Genomic DNA, 16,166 nt, shown 5'->3' with positions numbered 1-16,166 from the left:
AAGAGGAGTAAAAATTAGATTCAAACATAATATCTTCCTGTAAACTTAAATATGAAGAAATTCAATAATTCCACCTGAATTCTAACTTTACTTGAGAAGTTCTGTATGGAAGCTCTAGAACTTTCCATAACATTTCCAAAAGTTGAAGCTAGAAAAGCATGGGTGTCCAGAGAGCACTGAGCCAAGGGAAGGAGCAGGAAACTGAGTCAGGTGGGAGCCGGAGAGGCTGCACAGAGCAGGGGCGTTTCATACAGAAGCTTGGACTTGCCAGTGGTTGACAGACATGGTGAGAAGGAGCTCAGAGCATAGTTGGGAGCTGGGGGAGTGCCTGGGTGTGGATCCTGGCTCTGACACTAACTAGCTGAGAGACTTTGGGCAACTCTTCAAGCCTCAATTTCTCACATGTGAAAAAAGGATGATAATAGTATCTATCTTAACTAGAAAAAGGAATTTGAAGTCACAGGCTTAATGTCAGAATGTACTTGTATATTCATTTCCTACTGCTGCTGTAACAAATTTACCACAAACTTAGTGGCTAGCAACAACACAAATTTATTATCTTATAGCCCTGTAGGTTGGAAATCTGAAATCATGTCACTGGGCTAAAGTGAGCAGGGCTGGTTTCTTCTGGAGGCTCCAAGGGGAGAATCTATTTCTTTGCCTTTTTCGGATTCTAGAGGCTAGAGGCTGCCTGTATTTCTTGACTTGCACCCCTTTCTTCACTTTCATGGCTCATCACTCCAGTCTCTGCTTCCGTCATCACATGGCTGTCTCCTCTTCTGGTGTCTAAACTCCCTCCAGCTCCCTCTCATAAGAATACTTGTCATGATATTTCGGGATCACCTGGCTCATCTGCCCCTCTCCCCATCCTTAACTTGATCACATCTGCAAAGTCCCTTTTGGCATATAAGTAACAGGTTCTAGGGGTCAGGATGTGGACCACTGTGGAGAGCCATTGTTCAGCCTACCATGACATGTATGAAATGCAACGGTTTAGTCAATAAAAATATAATATTTATATCACATTTACTCCAAAGAGCTTTGGTAGTTGAAGTTATTGAATTATTTCTATTTAAAAATTCATGGCATGCCTGCAAATGCCTATTGTGCCAAAAATTATTAGGTTCACTAAAGTATATACTTGCACCTCTTCAATGCTCTAATCACATCCTTGTGTGTTAGATTGAGACTGATAGGGTATAAGCAAAAATTCTGACAGCTACTCCAGGCAGCCTCTTAGAAATGTTCACCCTCATTTATTGTCTAAACTAGGATTTTTCACAGAGTAAAAGCAACTTACGTACTTATGAATCACAACTCCAACTTGACACATGTAAATTGTGATTGTACCTGGCAAACTGGGATGTATGGTCACTCGATGTAAAAATATCCTATAAAATCCTCTATCCCTCTTTTCTCCTGCAGTGGTTTCCTTAGAGGTCGTGCAGTGCAGACAGCACAGTTATAAGTTGAAGGAGAGTCACCCAACCTTCACTAGACTTTGCATGAGAAAGAAACAACCCTTTATTGCCACTGAGATTTGGTGCTTATTGGTTAGCACAGCAGAACCTACTCTATCCCGACTACAACTTATGCCCTGGCAAGCTTGTTCTATCCTCACTGTATTTCCGAAAAGGGGGAAATTCCATTACAGTAAAGGTTTAGTTCCATTTAAAGGTCAGGGATTTGAATCCTCAGAAGCAATAGTATTACTGGTCTCATAACTGGGTTCCCTCCTGAAGGGCTCTGTGGGCTCTGCCTGTGGGTTTTTGACCTGGGATACAGAAATGAAAACGCCAGAGTTCTTACAATACTTGGCATTTCTCGATGCTTTTTTGCAACTAGGAATGGGAGGTTCTGTTTTAGAACAAAGGCTTTATAAAGAACATGAACTAAAGTTTGCGTTTTGTTCCTGGGACTTTGTTGCCTAGAATCAAAGCATGACAGGCTTTGTTAGCAGCTCCCACTGCAGTAGCAAACCGGAGGACAGACCTTGTGTGTCCAGTGGAAAGAAATCCTGCTCATGCTGACTTCTTTATTCACATCAGTATACACCACCAGAAGCTGCAAACTTTTCTCATAAGGCAGCCAACACCAACTGGCAATTTCTTATAGCAACTCTGGTAGAGTCTACAACTTACAAAGAAATTGCACATAAATTATTTTGTTTAACTCTTTTCAGCATTTCTGACTTGAACAATTAGTCTTTGAACGTTAATATTAATAAGATGATGTAGAGAAGTAAAGGGCAAGAAAAAAGTAGTAGGAAGGAGAGAAGAGGAAGCGGAGGAAGGGTAGTAGGCAGAAGAGGAGCACCTTCGCTGAGTGCCACTGAACATTCACTGTTTACTATGTGCTAGGTACTGCATCAAGCACTTTGGGCTCATGATAATTCTGTTGCCAAAATAAAATGTGATAATATTCTTAATTTCTTTTTATTCATCAAAAGAATAGTTTAATGGCTTTCCACAGTATTTAGCTGAATGAAAAGAGGCCAATCTCAAAATGTTACATACTGTAAAATTCCTTTCATGTAACATTCTTGAAATGACAAAACTGCCAATATGGAGAACAGATTGGTGGTTGCCAGGAGTTAAGGAGGGGACGGGACTACTAAAGGACAACAGAGGGGATCCTTGCTGTGATGGAGATGTTCTGTATCCTGATTGTATCACTGTCAATATTCGGGTGTGATATGCAACAGTTTTGCAAGATGTTACCATTGGAAGAAACCGAGTAAAGGATACACAGTCACTGTATTATTTCTTGTGACTGCATGTGACTCTCTACAATCATCTCAAAATAAAGTTGAATTTTAAAAGGATGGTTGAAAAATAATATCAAGGATACATATGTTATCTGCCACAAATACTTACCAAAAAACAGATACATATCAAAATGGTCATTTACTCTTTGAAATTTACAAACATTTAGATAGGCTAAGTAAGAGTTACTAATGAAGGGAGTTGTTAAAGGTCAAATGAACAAATGATTCACTTCACATTATTTTAAGGCTGGAAAAATAAAGATGACCACAATGTATTGAATGCTTACCACTGGCATTGTACTGGCGCTATACTAAATGTGTTAAATATTGCTTCTAACATAATCCTATGGGAGAAATAGCTTTCACCAATTTATAGATAAGGAAGTGACGTATAGGGAAGTAACTTGTCCAAGGTCACACAACAAATAGGTGGCAGAACCAAGAATCAAACTATGTTTCTGTCAACCAAGATACATTGCTTCAGAGACCTTCAACAGAATCTAGTTGACCTGAGGTCTTTTAGGACTACTGACTTGTTCACAAGCGCAAAACTGGAACTAGAACGTGTGCTGAGTGCTCTTCCTAACGTATTATGCTACCACAAGTGGTTGAGAAAAGGACATAATGGCATTAGCAGCTTAAGATATAGGTAGAATAGATGTAAAAATCTCAAATGGCTCATGCCCAAAGTCAACAAGGGAAATGAGTAAATTCATACCTGCTTCTTTTTTATTTATTTAAATTTAAAAACATCTGTCAGGAGACTTTCCAAAGCTTTGCCAACTGACTCAGCTCTATGAGGCAAAAATCAAACATCCTCCTAAGATGAAAATATAATTCCATTGCTTAAGGTCCAGTTTTCCAGCCAAGGTGAAACTGTTTGGTAAACTGAATGAAGGAAAGGAAACTAAACATTGAACTTGATTTCCAGCAAAATAGAAACCAATGAACAGATTTGCTAATGACTCCCCTGTCCCTCACCTGCTGTGAAGGTACACAAAATGACTAAACTTCAGGAAAGTGTGACTTTGAGGCTGCAGTGCAGTTGTATCCAGAATGAGACCAGACTTGGTTTATCAAGGCGTGCATATACTTCTCATCACGTTCACAGTAAACACACAGTATCAGGTTCATCATGATATCTCAGTTTAAATTGTATCCAAGTATTATACCCCTAAATTGCACATCTAACAAAAGTGGAACTGCTACTTTGAGCACAGATAACACAAAGGCTCCAGGTTCCTTGATGAAGGACAGCATATTTCACCCTGACACCATTGCTGGCCAATCTCTGAGAGATGAGAGTTTTGGACATGCTATAAACAGCTTAGCCTTTTCTTAGCATTTTGAAGAGCACATTAATAGCCTGGCCTTTTCTTAAGGGCTTTCTTTTTGCCTTAGCCAAATTTGACAGTTAGAAGTGAACTGTAAGTGGATGGAATCAAAGTCAGTGCTGTGTTTTAAAAGTAGTGTGGAATTGATGTCATCTGGCATTGTCTTCAAAAGAATATAAGAATATTAAGTGGATATCTCATGAACTTACATACAAAGGATACTCTTCACTTGAGGACAGAATGACAATGTCTCACAGAAGAAAGATGTAATTATAGATGCCCATAAAATTTATTCAGACATGTCTTGGTTCGTACAAAAAAAAAAAAGAAACAAAGAAAAGAAAGAAAGTCTGTAGCTCTCAACTTAACCAAAGGAGGTATATTAATATAATTAATTTTTAAATATTTAGTAATTACCTACTACAGAATATGTGGAAGCTTGTAAATGACAGTTTAGAGAGTACTGTCATTACTACCATTTGGGAAATCTTGTTTCAAAGAAACCAAGGGTCATACAGTAGTGTAAAGAAATTTGCCAATGGATATTAAATAGCCTAGCACTATCCTCCAGGATTTTACATGCTAGAAAAAATGAAGTGGAAGCTTTTCCACATCAATAGGGGTACATGTAAGCAAACCTCATCCAGCACCCAGAAAAAACTGCATAGATTATTTCAAAGGTTGCTTTGAGAATCCACCTAGTTTATCCTCTACTGTGTGGTCTAAACACACTCAAAAATTGCCTAAGCAGGTTCCTACAAGACCCTCTGCTCAGAGGAGGAAAAGACCTCGTTTTTTCGCATGTCATGGTAGATTGCATTTTTCCCAAATGGCTGCAACAATAGTTTGCAAACCACATTCCCTTCTTAAAAGTTGACTACAAGCCCTCTGGTGAAGGAGTAGAATCTATGTCCAACCTTGAATCAGAGTGGATTCTGCACTACTGCGGAAGAGTCATTATGTGATTTTAAGGCTAGGGCATGGATGGTGATAGAGCATCTACCTCGTTCTCTTGTGAGGCTCACTCTTGAAACCCTGCTACCACGTTGTGAGGAGGTCCAACCAGTCACAGAGAGAGGTCACAAGTTATGTTCCGACCACAGCCCAAGTCTGTTCTCAGCCCCCAGCCAACAACCAACAGCTGATGGCTGACAACCAGCATCAAGCACCAGACTAAATGAGCCTTCAGTAATTCCAGCCCCCAGCAGTTGAACCATCCCCAACTTTCTAGTTTTCTCAGCCAAACTATCTCATATCCCAGATACCGTGGAGCAGAAATAACTTACTCCACTATGCCCTTCCCAATAAGTAACCCACAGAATCCTTGACCTAATAAATGGTGGTTGTTTTACGCCATTAAGTTTGGGGTGTTTTGTTACATAACAAAAGGAACAGGGACAGATAGGAATGGGAATATGCATGGTTAAAAGTGATGCATGCAGCCATTCCTTGCACTTGCATTATTCTAGCCCTCTTTCATGAGTATACTCAGGGGCTTCCTCCTACACTTGGTGGTGTTCTTCTGCTACAGCCACTCCTTAGGGAATTAAATCTACATGTAAAGGTCTCATTCCAAGTGAAATCAGATAGCTCTTCAATGAGAGTAATAGTAACTATTTTGCTCACATTGTGGCAGGCACTGTTCTAAGAGTTTTACATGGATTAACTCATTTAATCCACACAACAACCTTGTAAAGTAAGCACTATTTTCATTCTTATTTTACAAACAGAGAAATCAAAGCATTGAGATTAAACAAGTTGCCTAAGATTATACAACTAGAAAATAGAGCTGAGCTGGGATTTGGAGCCAGGCAACTCGGCTCTCCAGAGTCTGTCCACTAATCACTACGCATACTGCTTCAGAAATCCTGATTCTAACTCTCTCTCAGGGACATACTATTAATCTAGCCCCTCCATTTGAATCAGCAAGAATCCTCAGACTGAAAAGGCTCAACAGAGCTATCTTAAGTATACTGACAACAGTTAACAACAGGCTCTGGAGTCTGCCCGACTCGGCTATGACAGTTACCAGCTGTGTGGCTTTGAGCAAGTCTTTTCACCTGGCCCACTTCATTCTCCCCATCTTTGTGCAAAACAATCATCCATTTTAAACACAAAACCATTGTCTTTGTATGTAAGCACAAGCCACATCCCTTCTTTCTAGACTGTCAGCCTTTTTGGGTCAAGGACTCTGTCTTTCCCATCTGATATCATTAGGCTTTGTGTCCCCACCCAAATCTCATCTTGAATCATAATCTCTAGGCATTGAGGGAGGAACCTGGTGGGAGGTGATCGGATCCTAGGGGCAGTTTCCCTCACGCCATTAGAAAATGGACTAATACACCACCTCTGATTCCTCCAGTGAATCCGGCCTAGTGCCTTGTACTCAGCTGCAGCTTGTAAACTGAGTTGACTTTTTTTTTTTCTCCTAACTTCTCTCTTACTTCGTCTTTGCATCCAGGGCTTTTAGGATTTGTCTCATTCTCTTCATCCCCTGAGCAAAACCGTAAATTATACCCTCACCACTGAGCCTACTGCCAAAGCTAAGGCTTATTTTCTGCTTCGTCTTCCAACGGTCTTCCTAATCAGAGGAAAATGCTTTCATAAATGCCCTGATCATGTGTGTATATTCTAAGGATATTCTACTACTTTCCAATCATTTTCCAAAGCAATTAAAATTTGTAATGATGGGCCATAAGAGCACCTACTAACTTAACTTCATAGAGGGAACTAGTGAACCCTTCTAAAAACATACCAGAAGTGTATCACCTGCAGAGAAATGGTGAGAGAATGCTAGAAGAACCATGGAGTGCTGCTTAATTCTCAGGCCTCTTTTCCCAATCATGTACTGTAATTGCTTCTGTAATTGTCTGTCTTTCCCACTAATCTGTGGGTCCTCTTGAAAGCAGGAACTCTGGCTTTTACTTCTGTACCCCAGTATCTAGCCCAATGGCTGGTACAAAGGTGGCACTTCACGTATGTTTACTGTACAAATAACTGAAATCGATGGCCTCAAAATCACTGTTAACGGCAGGACTAGAACTGCAGCCCAGGGCTATCTCTAGAAGATGTATCATGAGTCATTCATTCATTTAACAAACATTTTTTTGAACATTTGTTGGGGACTAAACACTGGGCAAAGCACTGAGAATAAAACATAGCAAGACTCTATCTTATTGTATAAGACCCAACCTGCACTTGTACAGGAGACAAATATGGAAGCACATCATAATAACACATTTATTTTGATAAAAATGATTAAGTACAAAGTTATAAACCATGGGCTGGAGAGGAAACTGATGAAAAGAAAGCTGTTTGAGTTAGGTTAAAATAGACTGGATGTGTTATTACTCATTTTTACATGGTAACTCAGTACCAGATAAGATGCCAGCACTGCAGAGCAATCACTGCAGCTGACAGGCAGGAGTCATAGAGGTTATGGGGGGTGATAAGATACAGATAGTCACATGATAGAGTCAACATATGAGACATAAAATTAAAGGTGCAAATGCCTAAATAAAGTATGTTAACATACTGGAATAGTAATTATTTTAGTAACCACCATGTGGTTATCAATATCTGATCATAAACATATCAAATTTATAATTTTGGGTTGGCACAGTGGCTCATACCTGTAATCCCAGTGCTTTGGGGGAACAAGGTGGGAGGATCACTTGAGACCAAGAGTTGGAGACCATCCTGGGCAACACGAGGGGACCCCATTGCCATAAAATAAAATAGCTGGGCATGGTGGCATGTGCCTATAGTCCTAGCTACTCAGAAGGCTGAAGCAGGAGAATTGCTTGAGCCTAGGAGTTTACAATTAAAGGGAGCTATAATCACACCACTGCACTCTAGCCTGGATGACAAAGTGAGATCTTGTCTATAAAAAACAAAACAAAGCAAAAAACATAATTTTAAAAATCGGAAATAAGAGACCATAAACATACTAAATTCAACCATATAAAATGGAACGCACATTAATAATGCACTTGATAATGTACTGTAAATCAGTAGAATTTAACCATTATTAAGGATTTTTAGGTTAAATTCAAAAAGAAAACATATTGCATAAACTAATTTATGTTCAACAGGAGCTTGAGAAAAAAATGGAGATATTACGCTATAGTGATGTTTTTCAGAGTAAAGGAGAGGCATTTTTTATTTATCACAGCACAGATTCTTAGCTGCTCCGTTCCACCTCAGCCTCTCGCACGCTGTCAACTGTCCTGCTAGTAATCTTACCTCCACGTGCCTCTGCTTTCCTCTTGCACCTGCCCAATAAAATAACATGCTTCTACTGGCATTTGCAACTCCACTCCTACACTGAGGAAGCTAAGTGTAGTTAAAGAAAGACCAAAAGCCAGGAAGCCTAGTGCCCCAACCAATTTATGACTTCTACATTTCAATGTGGCCCTCAATCCTTATATTTTCCCAGGATCAGCTTCCTCACCCATTACACTCAATGACTGTGAAATTCAAGATCTTCATCTCTCTGAAGACCATTCCCTCAGCCCGTTGCCTGACTCCAACAGTAGATGAACTTGCCTCTAGTTCACTGAAAAACTTAAAAGCTGGGTGAATGCCCCAGCTTTTCCTGCCCTTTCGTTACAAACTTACATCTTTTTTCACCTTGATCTGCCACTCAGAGACCTAAAGAAAGAGATGTTTTTCCTCTGCTTCTAGCAACTATCCTACTTGTGCTGTGGCTGTCTCTGTTCCCTACCATGTCACTTAGGGCTCTGCTCCATCATTTGTCCTTCTCTCCCCCATACAGGTAATTTCTACCTCTCCTAATTCTTTTCCCTTATGACTGCTCCTATCCTAATGATGGCAGCATCCACTCCAGATTGCCTACGACTGCCATCACACCAGCTGCAGCAGGGAGGCATGGCTGGGTCTGCACATTCCATGGAGCCAGTGGGAGCCCCACACTCCCAGGGATAGCTGCAGCTGCCCAAACCAGGGCTGTAGACCTGGGCCTCCCACTCCATGGAGCAGGCAGGATCCCCACTCCAACCTCCACTCTCCTAGCACACCTGCAGCTGCCCAAACTGCAGCTGTAAACTCAGGCATCCCTACACTCTTGGAGGCCCAGGAAGTCTTGGAAGTGCCTGCTCCCACTGCCTGGCTTCTCCTTGCTGTTGGCAACTGCTCCAGTCACAGAGCAAAGTCAGGGCCAAGCCTGGATGTAATGAATGGCAGCAGGAGGCAGACAGGTTCCTGGGCAGAAGGGGGCAGGTCTCTGGCAAGGTCCCACTTTCAGGCCAGGGACGGCCTGAAGGCTGGGGGCTGGGTTGCCAGTACCATTCACCAGAGTGGGGACTTGTGGTGCCTTTTCTGGGCCCGCCCATGGCCACCTATGGACCAACTGGCATGCGCTTCCTTCCCTCTGAGGCCCATACAAGCCCAGGGTTCACCCAGGGCAGAGTAGACAATGGGACAACCAGGTGCAGAGAGGAGCTACCCTCTCTGCTGATAGCAGGAGACATCAGGATGACCAACAGCAGAGAGAAGCTACCCACTCTAGGACCTCTTCTCTGCTGAGAGCTTCAGAGACCTGCAGAGACATTGGGACTACCCACTGCAAAGAGGAGTAACCCACTCCAGGGCCTATTCTCTGATAAGAGCTGCAAACATCAGGCCAACCTGCCTACAGAGAGGAGCAACCCAATCCAGAGCCTCCCCTCTGCTGAGAGTTGCAGAGATGACATGATGACCTGCCTGCAGAGAAGAGCTTCCCACTCCAGGGTCTCCTCTCTGCTAGGAGCTGAACACTCATTGGGACACCCTGGCCGCAGAAAGGAGCTACCTGCTGCAGGTCTCCTGTGAGCTGTTCTATTGTTCAATAAACCTCCTCTTCATCTTGCTCACCCTCCACTTGTCTGCCTACCTCATTCTTCCTTGTTGTAGGACAAGAACTCAGGACTGCCAAGTGGCAGGGCTAAAAAAGCTGTAACACAAACAAGGCTGAAACATGCCCTTTGCTCGCCATGTTGCAGGAGAAAAGAAGGAGAGAAGAGCTGCGTCCCTTCTGGGAGCCCAGGCCTGGGAGATCACCAAGCCAAGGCTGTTACTTCCTCTTTGAGGTCCTGTAGTTCCTGGCATCTCCAGGCTTCTGGGCACCACTTTTTTCCCCACTGCCAACCAACAAAGCTGCTTCTGGTGTGCCTGGTCCAGCTGCAGCCTTGCAAAGAGCTGGTGCCCATCCAGCACCTAGAGCTGCCCGCCACACTGCAGCAGCCAGCATGTCTGACTGCACAGTGGCCAGACCCCATGCTTGCTCAAACACTCCTTGCTGCTCCACACCTCACTTGCCCTTGGCAGGCATGGGATCCAGGTCAGTAGCATGAGCCAAGCGCAGCCTGCTATTGGACAGAGCAAGCCCAGTGGGCCCAAGCAAAACTCAGGCAAAGGCACCACTGGCCAAAGGTTTCAGGCCAGAAAAGTGATAACCCAAAGATCCGTAACACTAACAGCCTCCCTTGACTGCTACTATCCTAACACCCTCCCATGACTGTGTCTCTCTCAAGCTGTTTTCTTACCCTCTCAAATCTTCTTAAAGACTAATCTACACTTTCAACCTTCACTTTCTCACCCCTACTTTCTCACCCCTTATTTATTCCTCAATTCCCTCAGTGTCTTCTCCTACTATTCTAGTAAAACACCTACTGAGTGTAGTCTAGTTAGAAGTACAGAGTTAAGCAGACCCATATTTGACTCCTGCCTTCTACTTTTATCAAGCTGCGAGACCTCGTACATTCTGCTAAATTTTCCTATGCATCAGTTTCCTCATCTCTAAAACAAGGATAATAATGATAACCAACGTCATAGGGCTCTTGTCATATTAAATGCTTAAAATATTAAATTATTTAAAATAATGTCTGCACATGCCATGTGCTCAATAAGTATTTAGTATTAACTATTAATATTACTACTAGCTGTAGAAATATTTGCATTTTTATGACTATTATCATTATTGTTTGTCATGCACTATGCTAGGCCTGGCGAAAAATCTTGAACTAAAAAAGAAAATTCTACCAAACTCAAGCAGCCAAGAAAAACTGCTTTGCAATCTCCTTATATAATATATCTGATATCTTGACCTAGGATAACCTTTTCCACTTTCAAATCATGATCTGCTCCTAGGCACCTCCTCTCCATACCGATTCTGTATGAATCTAGTTCGTTCAAATCACACACACACATACACACCTACGCGTGTGTAACTGATTAGGCAAATTTATCTGTATCATGGGAACCAATATGAAACTATTTCATTTTGCTAACTACAGGAACTTTAATCTACACCTCCTTTGCAGCCACAAAAGTATCTATACCCGTGTTCTATATGCAGCTGGTGGTCAATAATTACCGACATATAGGAGATTCTGTTAAAGAACTTAGCCCATTCCATGGTCAGTCACCATGAGAACAAGAATATTTTCAGTGTCATGTTTGAATCCTACCTGACAACTTAGAAACTGCAACAATTGGAACCTACACAGGCAATTAAAAATGCTTTTTATTGCTGCCTCACCAGAAATCATATGTAATGGTTATTGACATTCCGTGATTAATCACTAAGAAGGAAAGCATGGGGCACTTGTTCCCTTCCTTCATCTTTTTGCTATTCTCAGTTTCTTTTTGTCATAAGCTGTGCATGTCAATATTTATTTTAATTAGGAAGAGTTAACATAGGCAAAGGTAATTTGTAATAGGTATGTTCAGTAAGGAACCAAATTGCACAGCAAGAGCTCCTGCTAGTGACAAAAACAGCTTCACGAAGGCATGTAATTTCATTTGCCTAACCATTTACCATCCCAGCACTGTTAGTGAGTCTTGTTTTCAGTGGAAGTTAGTTGGAAGCCATCTTCCATCTTGGATGGGCAGTTCTTCAACCGCTGGGATCTCATGTTGGGATCCTGCACACAGACCTAATTCTTACAGGATTCAACAATAATCCAAATTACAGGCAAAGAAAATAGTACCTTTCACATTTGTCCTCTCCTTTTCTATAAATATTTCAAAACAAACTTGGATTCTAAAATTGTTCTTAAAACTAGTTGACTAGGGGATGAAGAATTCACACATGGAGGGTAAAACCATGGTGGGGATGATGATAATAATGATGACGATTATTATTATACAACTAATATTTCCTAAACAATTATTTTTACTAGGCCTTATGACAAATTTTGAAAATATATTATCTACTTTAATCTTCACAACAACTATAAGAGGTTGGAATTTGTACTTTTTTACATATGAGAAAACTGAGGCTTAGAGAAGTTAAATAACGTACCCAAGTTCACAGAATTAACAAGACTCAAGGCTGAGATTCCAACCTAGACCTGTCAGAAACCAAGGTCCATTGACATTATAAATCATATATTTTATTATAACAAATTATTTTTTATAACCTATATTTATTTTTTTTACAAAAGAAAAAGCTTTAAAGAACTTATAGCTCCATGTGGCTGGGAGGCCTCTCAATCATAGTGGAAGGCAAGGAGGAGCAAGTCATGTCTTACATGGATGACAGCAGGCAAAGAGAGAGAGCTCGTGCAGGGAAACTCCCATTTTTAAAACCATCAGATCTCATCAGACTTATTCACCATCAGGAGAACAGCACGGGAAAGAACCACCCCCGTGATTCAATTACCTCCCACTGGGTTCCTCTCATGAAACATGGGAATTGTGGGAGTTACAATTCAAGATGAGACCTATTTTTAACTGCAATTTATCCAAAATTAGACTTAAGCTTGATTTTATTATCAGTGGTCTACCACAGTAAGTCTATACATTTCCATAATAAACAATTAAGTTCCCTGTTTAAAAAGTGGGAAAGGACATAAATGGCCAAATGAATAAGTGAAGCAAAGATTAAATTTCAGATGTTCAAAATGAAAGGAAATTCAATTCAATTCAAGAACCAATGACCAAGAGATGTGGTGTACAAGGCACTGTAAGAATTCAAAGATGAAGATAGCATCACCTCTGCCCCCAGGAAGCTAATGAGCTAATGGGAAAAAATACAGTATAATATTTCAGGTCTTACTTCAAATGTCACCTCCTCAGAGAAGTCTTCAGTCTTTCCTGACCACCCTATATAAACTGTGACCCCATTCCCTGTCACTCTCTGTCACAGGGACCAGCAAACCTTTTCTGTAAAGGGTGAGATAATAAATAAGTTAGGCTTTGCAGGCCATGCAGTCTCTGCCAGAATTACCCAACTCTGCTTTTGTAGTGTGAAAGCAACTATAAATCATAAGTAAATGAATGAACAAGTCTGTGTCCAATAAAACTTTATTTATAAAACAGGGAGTCACCAGATACAGCTCATAGGCTATAGTTTGCTGACCCCTACTCTAACATATCACTCTGTTTTCTTCCTGCACAGCACTTAACAAAATCTAAAATTATCTCGTTTATTGATTTGTTTACTGTCTATTTCCTGCCACGAAAATAGCTCTAGGAGAGTGGAATCTTTGTTGCTGGTTCATAGCTAGCTCTTCAGTGCACATAAAGGAGTTTCTGACACAGAGATGTTCATTCTAAACATCTGTCAACTGACTAAATGAATAAATACCATTTTGCTAAAGGAGAAACACGAATGCCAACCAACACAAGAACTATTAACAAAAAAATACAATAATGACATACTATTTTTCATTTGTCACACTTTCAACCATTAGAAGAGGAGGAGGAAAACTAGTGTAGATGGGCTGGGCACAGCAGCTTACACCTGTAATCCCAGCACTTTGGGAAACCAAGGCCGACGGATCACTTGAGGTCAGAAGTTCGAGACCAGCCTAGTCAACATGGTGAAACTCTATCGCTACTAAAAAAGATAAATATATATATACAAAAATTAGCCAGGTGTGGCGTGCTTGCCTACAGTCCCAGCTACTCAGGGGGCTGAGACAGGAGAATCACTTGAACCAGGCAGGTGGAGGCTGCAGTGAGCCAAGATTGCACCACTGCACTCCAGCCTGGGTGACAGAGCAAGACTCTGTCTCAAGAAAAACAAAAATCCAAAAACAAACCCAGAAAACTAGTAGAGATGAATATGTGGGTAAATGGTCCTCTCATCTACTATTGATAGGAGAGAAATGTTGGTGCAACATTTCTGGAGGATTAATTTGCTGTAATACATCAAAATGTATATACCAATTTTAAAAGGGGTGAATAATTGAAGAGATATTTATCTAAAGAAGACACACAAATGGTCAATAAGCCCATGAAAAGATGCTCAACATCATTAGTCATTAAGGAAATGCAAATCAAAATCACAATAAGATACCACTTCACACCCACTAGGATGACTATTACACACACACACACACACACACACACACAAAAACCAGAAAATAAAAAGTGTTGGAAAGAATGCGGAGAAATTAGAACCTCTATGCATTGTTGGTGGTAGTATAAAATTGTGCAGCTGCTTAGGAAAACTATTTGGAAGTGCTTCGAAAGGTTAAACATAGAATTACCATATGATTCAGCAATTACACTCCTAGGTATATGCACTAAAGATTTGAAATCAAGGCTTCAGATTTGTACACTAATGTTCATAGCAATATTACTTACAATAGCCATAAGTGGAAACAACCCAAATGTTCATTAACAGGTAAATCCATGAAGAAAAGTGGTATATACATACAATGGAATATTAGTCAATCTTAAGAAGGAATAAAATAGTAGGACATGTTACGACACAGATAACTTTGAAAACATTATGCTAAGTGACATAAGCCAGACACTAAAGGACAAATATTGTATGATTCTAATATGAGGTATCTAGCATAGATAAATTCATAGAGACAGAAAGTAGAATAGAGGTTACGACATGGATAACTTTGAAAACATTATGCTAAGTGAAATAAGCCAGACACTAAAGGACAAATATTGCATGATTCTAATATGAGGTATCTAGAATAGACAAATTCATAGAGACAGAAAGTAGAATAGAGGTTACCAGGAGCTGGGGTGGTCGGGGAGGAGGAATTGAGGAGTTATTGTTTCATGGATATAAAGTTTCTATTTGGAAGGATGAAAAAGTTCTGGACAGTGACAGATAGTGGTGACAGTTGCACGACATTGTGAATATACTTAAGGCCACTGAACTGTACACTTAGAATGGTTAAAACTTCAAATTTGTATTATATATATTTTATAATAAAAATGTACATCTACTTTTCTACTCCAAATCCAATCCCTAAGAATTAACTCTGAAGAGGTAATACAGAAGAATGAAATATGTATATACAGGATCAATCAACTGCAGGACCCATCAATAAAGGTCTAGCTATGTAAATGGTACCTGACACAACAAATACATAAAAGAAACCATTATACAGGCATTAAATATGACAAAGTAGACTTTTCACATAAAAATGTATCCAGAAAATTATTTGATGAAAAAAGCAAGTGACACAATGCATGTAAAGCATGATACTATTGATATAAAAATTCTAAAGTTTATCTGTACATAAGGAAAATTCTAGATATACTCTAAATGTTAATAGGGGTTATTCTGTGAATGGTAGATTTGAGGTGACTTTAAAAAATTATCCTGTTTATAGTTTTTTGTATTAGTTAAATGTTTTTTGAACACAGAATATTTTAACCAAAATAACGTGCTATTGTGAACTCATGTTTATCACTTTTTCTCATTAATAAGGAGGGTTAGGCTCTTGATACTTACAATTAGATGTTTTCTATATTTCCTTTTCCATAGCAATAATAATTGTGAGTGAATTTGATACAATTTAAAAGGAGAAATACATACCTCAGATAGTGGTGTTGGCTCTTTATCATTCGAAAACAGAGATGCTATTTCAGAGCAACATTGAATAATCATGTCCTAGAAATAAGAAGATAGTAATACAGTGAGGTTGATATTATTAGAAACCTAAATATTACCTATTTAATTATAAACTATTTCATTTGTCTTTTCTTGATCATCACCTAACCTTTGTTTCCAGGATAAGACAGAGGACTCAGAAGTCATAACTCCTTAAATAATTAGGCTTGTTTGAATTGTATCTAATTGTACA

The 16,166-nt window shown here is 40.1% G+C and overlaps 1 protein-coding gene across 2 annotated transcripts in view; it reads right to left on the bottom strand.

Annotated features, from left to right (window-relative positions):
• Positions 1-16,166, bottom strand: part of CFAP54 (cilia and flagella associated protein 54) — a 391,130-nt gene that overhangs the window by 36,539 nt on the left and 338,425 nt on the right. For both annotated transcript variants that reach the window (XM_015152488.3, XM_077954781.1), the window contains one exon: positions 15,899-15,973. In XM_015152488.3, the coding sequence (XP_015007974.2) occupies positions 15,899-15,973 (75 nt within the window). The remainder of the gene's footprint in view (positions 1-15,898; positions 15,974-16,166) is intronic.

This window comes from Macaca mulatta, chromosome 11 (assembly GCF_049350105.2).
Source record: "Macaca mulatta isolate MMU2019108-1 chromosome 11, T2T-MMU8v2.0, whole genome shotgun sequence".
Lineage (NCBI taxonomy): Eukaryota > Metazoa > Chordata > Mammalia > Primates > Cercopithecidae > Macaca > Macaca mulatta.
This window is presented reverse-complemented; position numbering and strand designations above follow the sequence as displayed.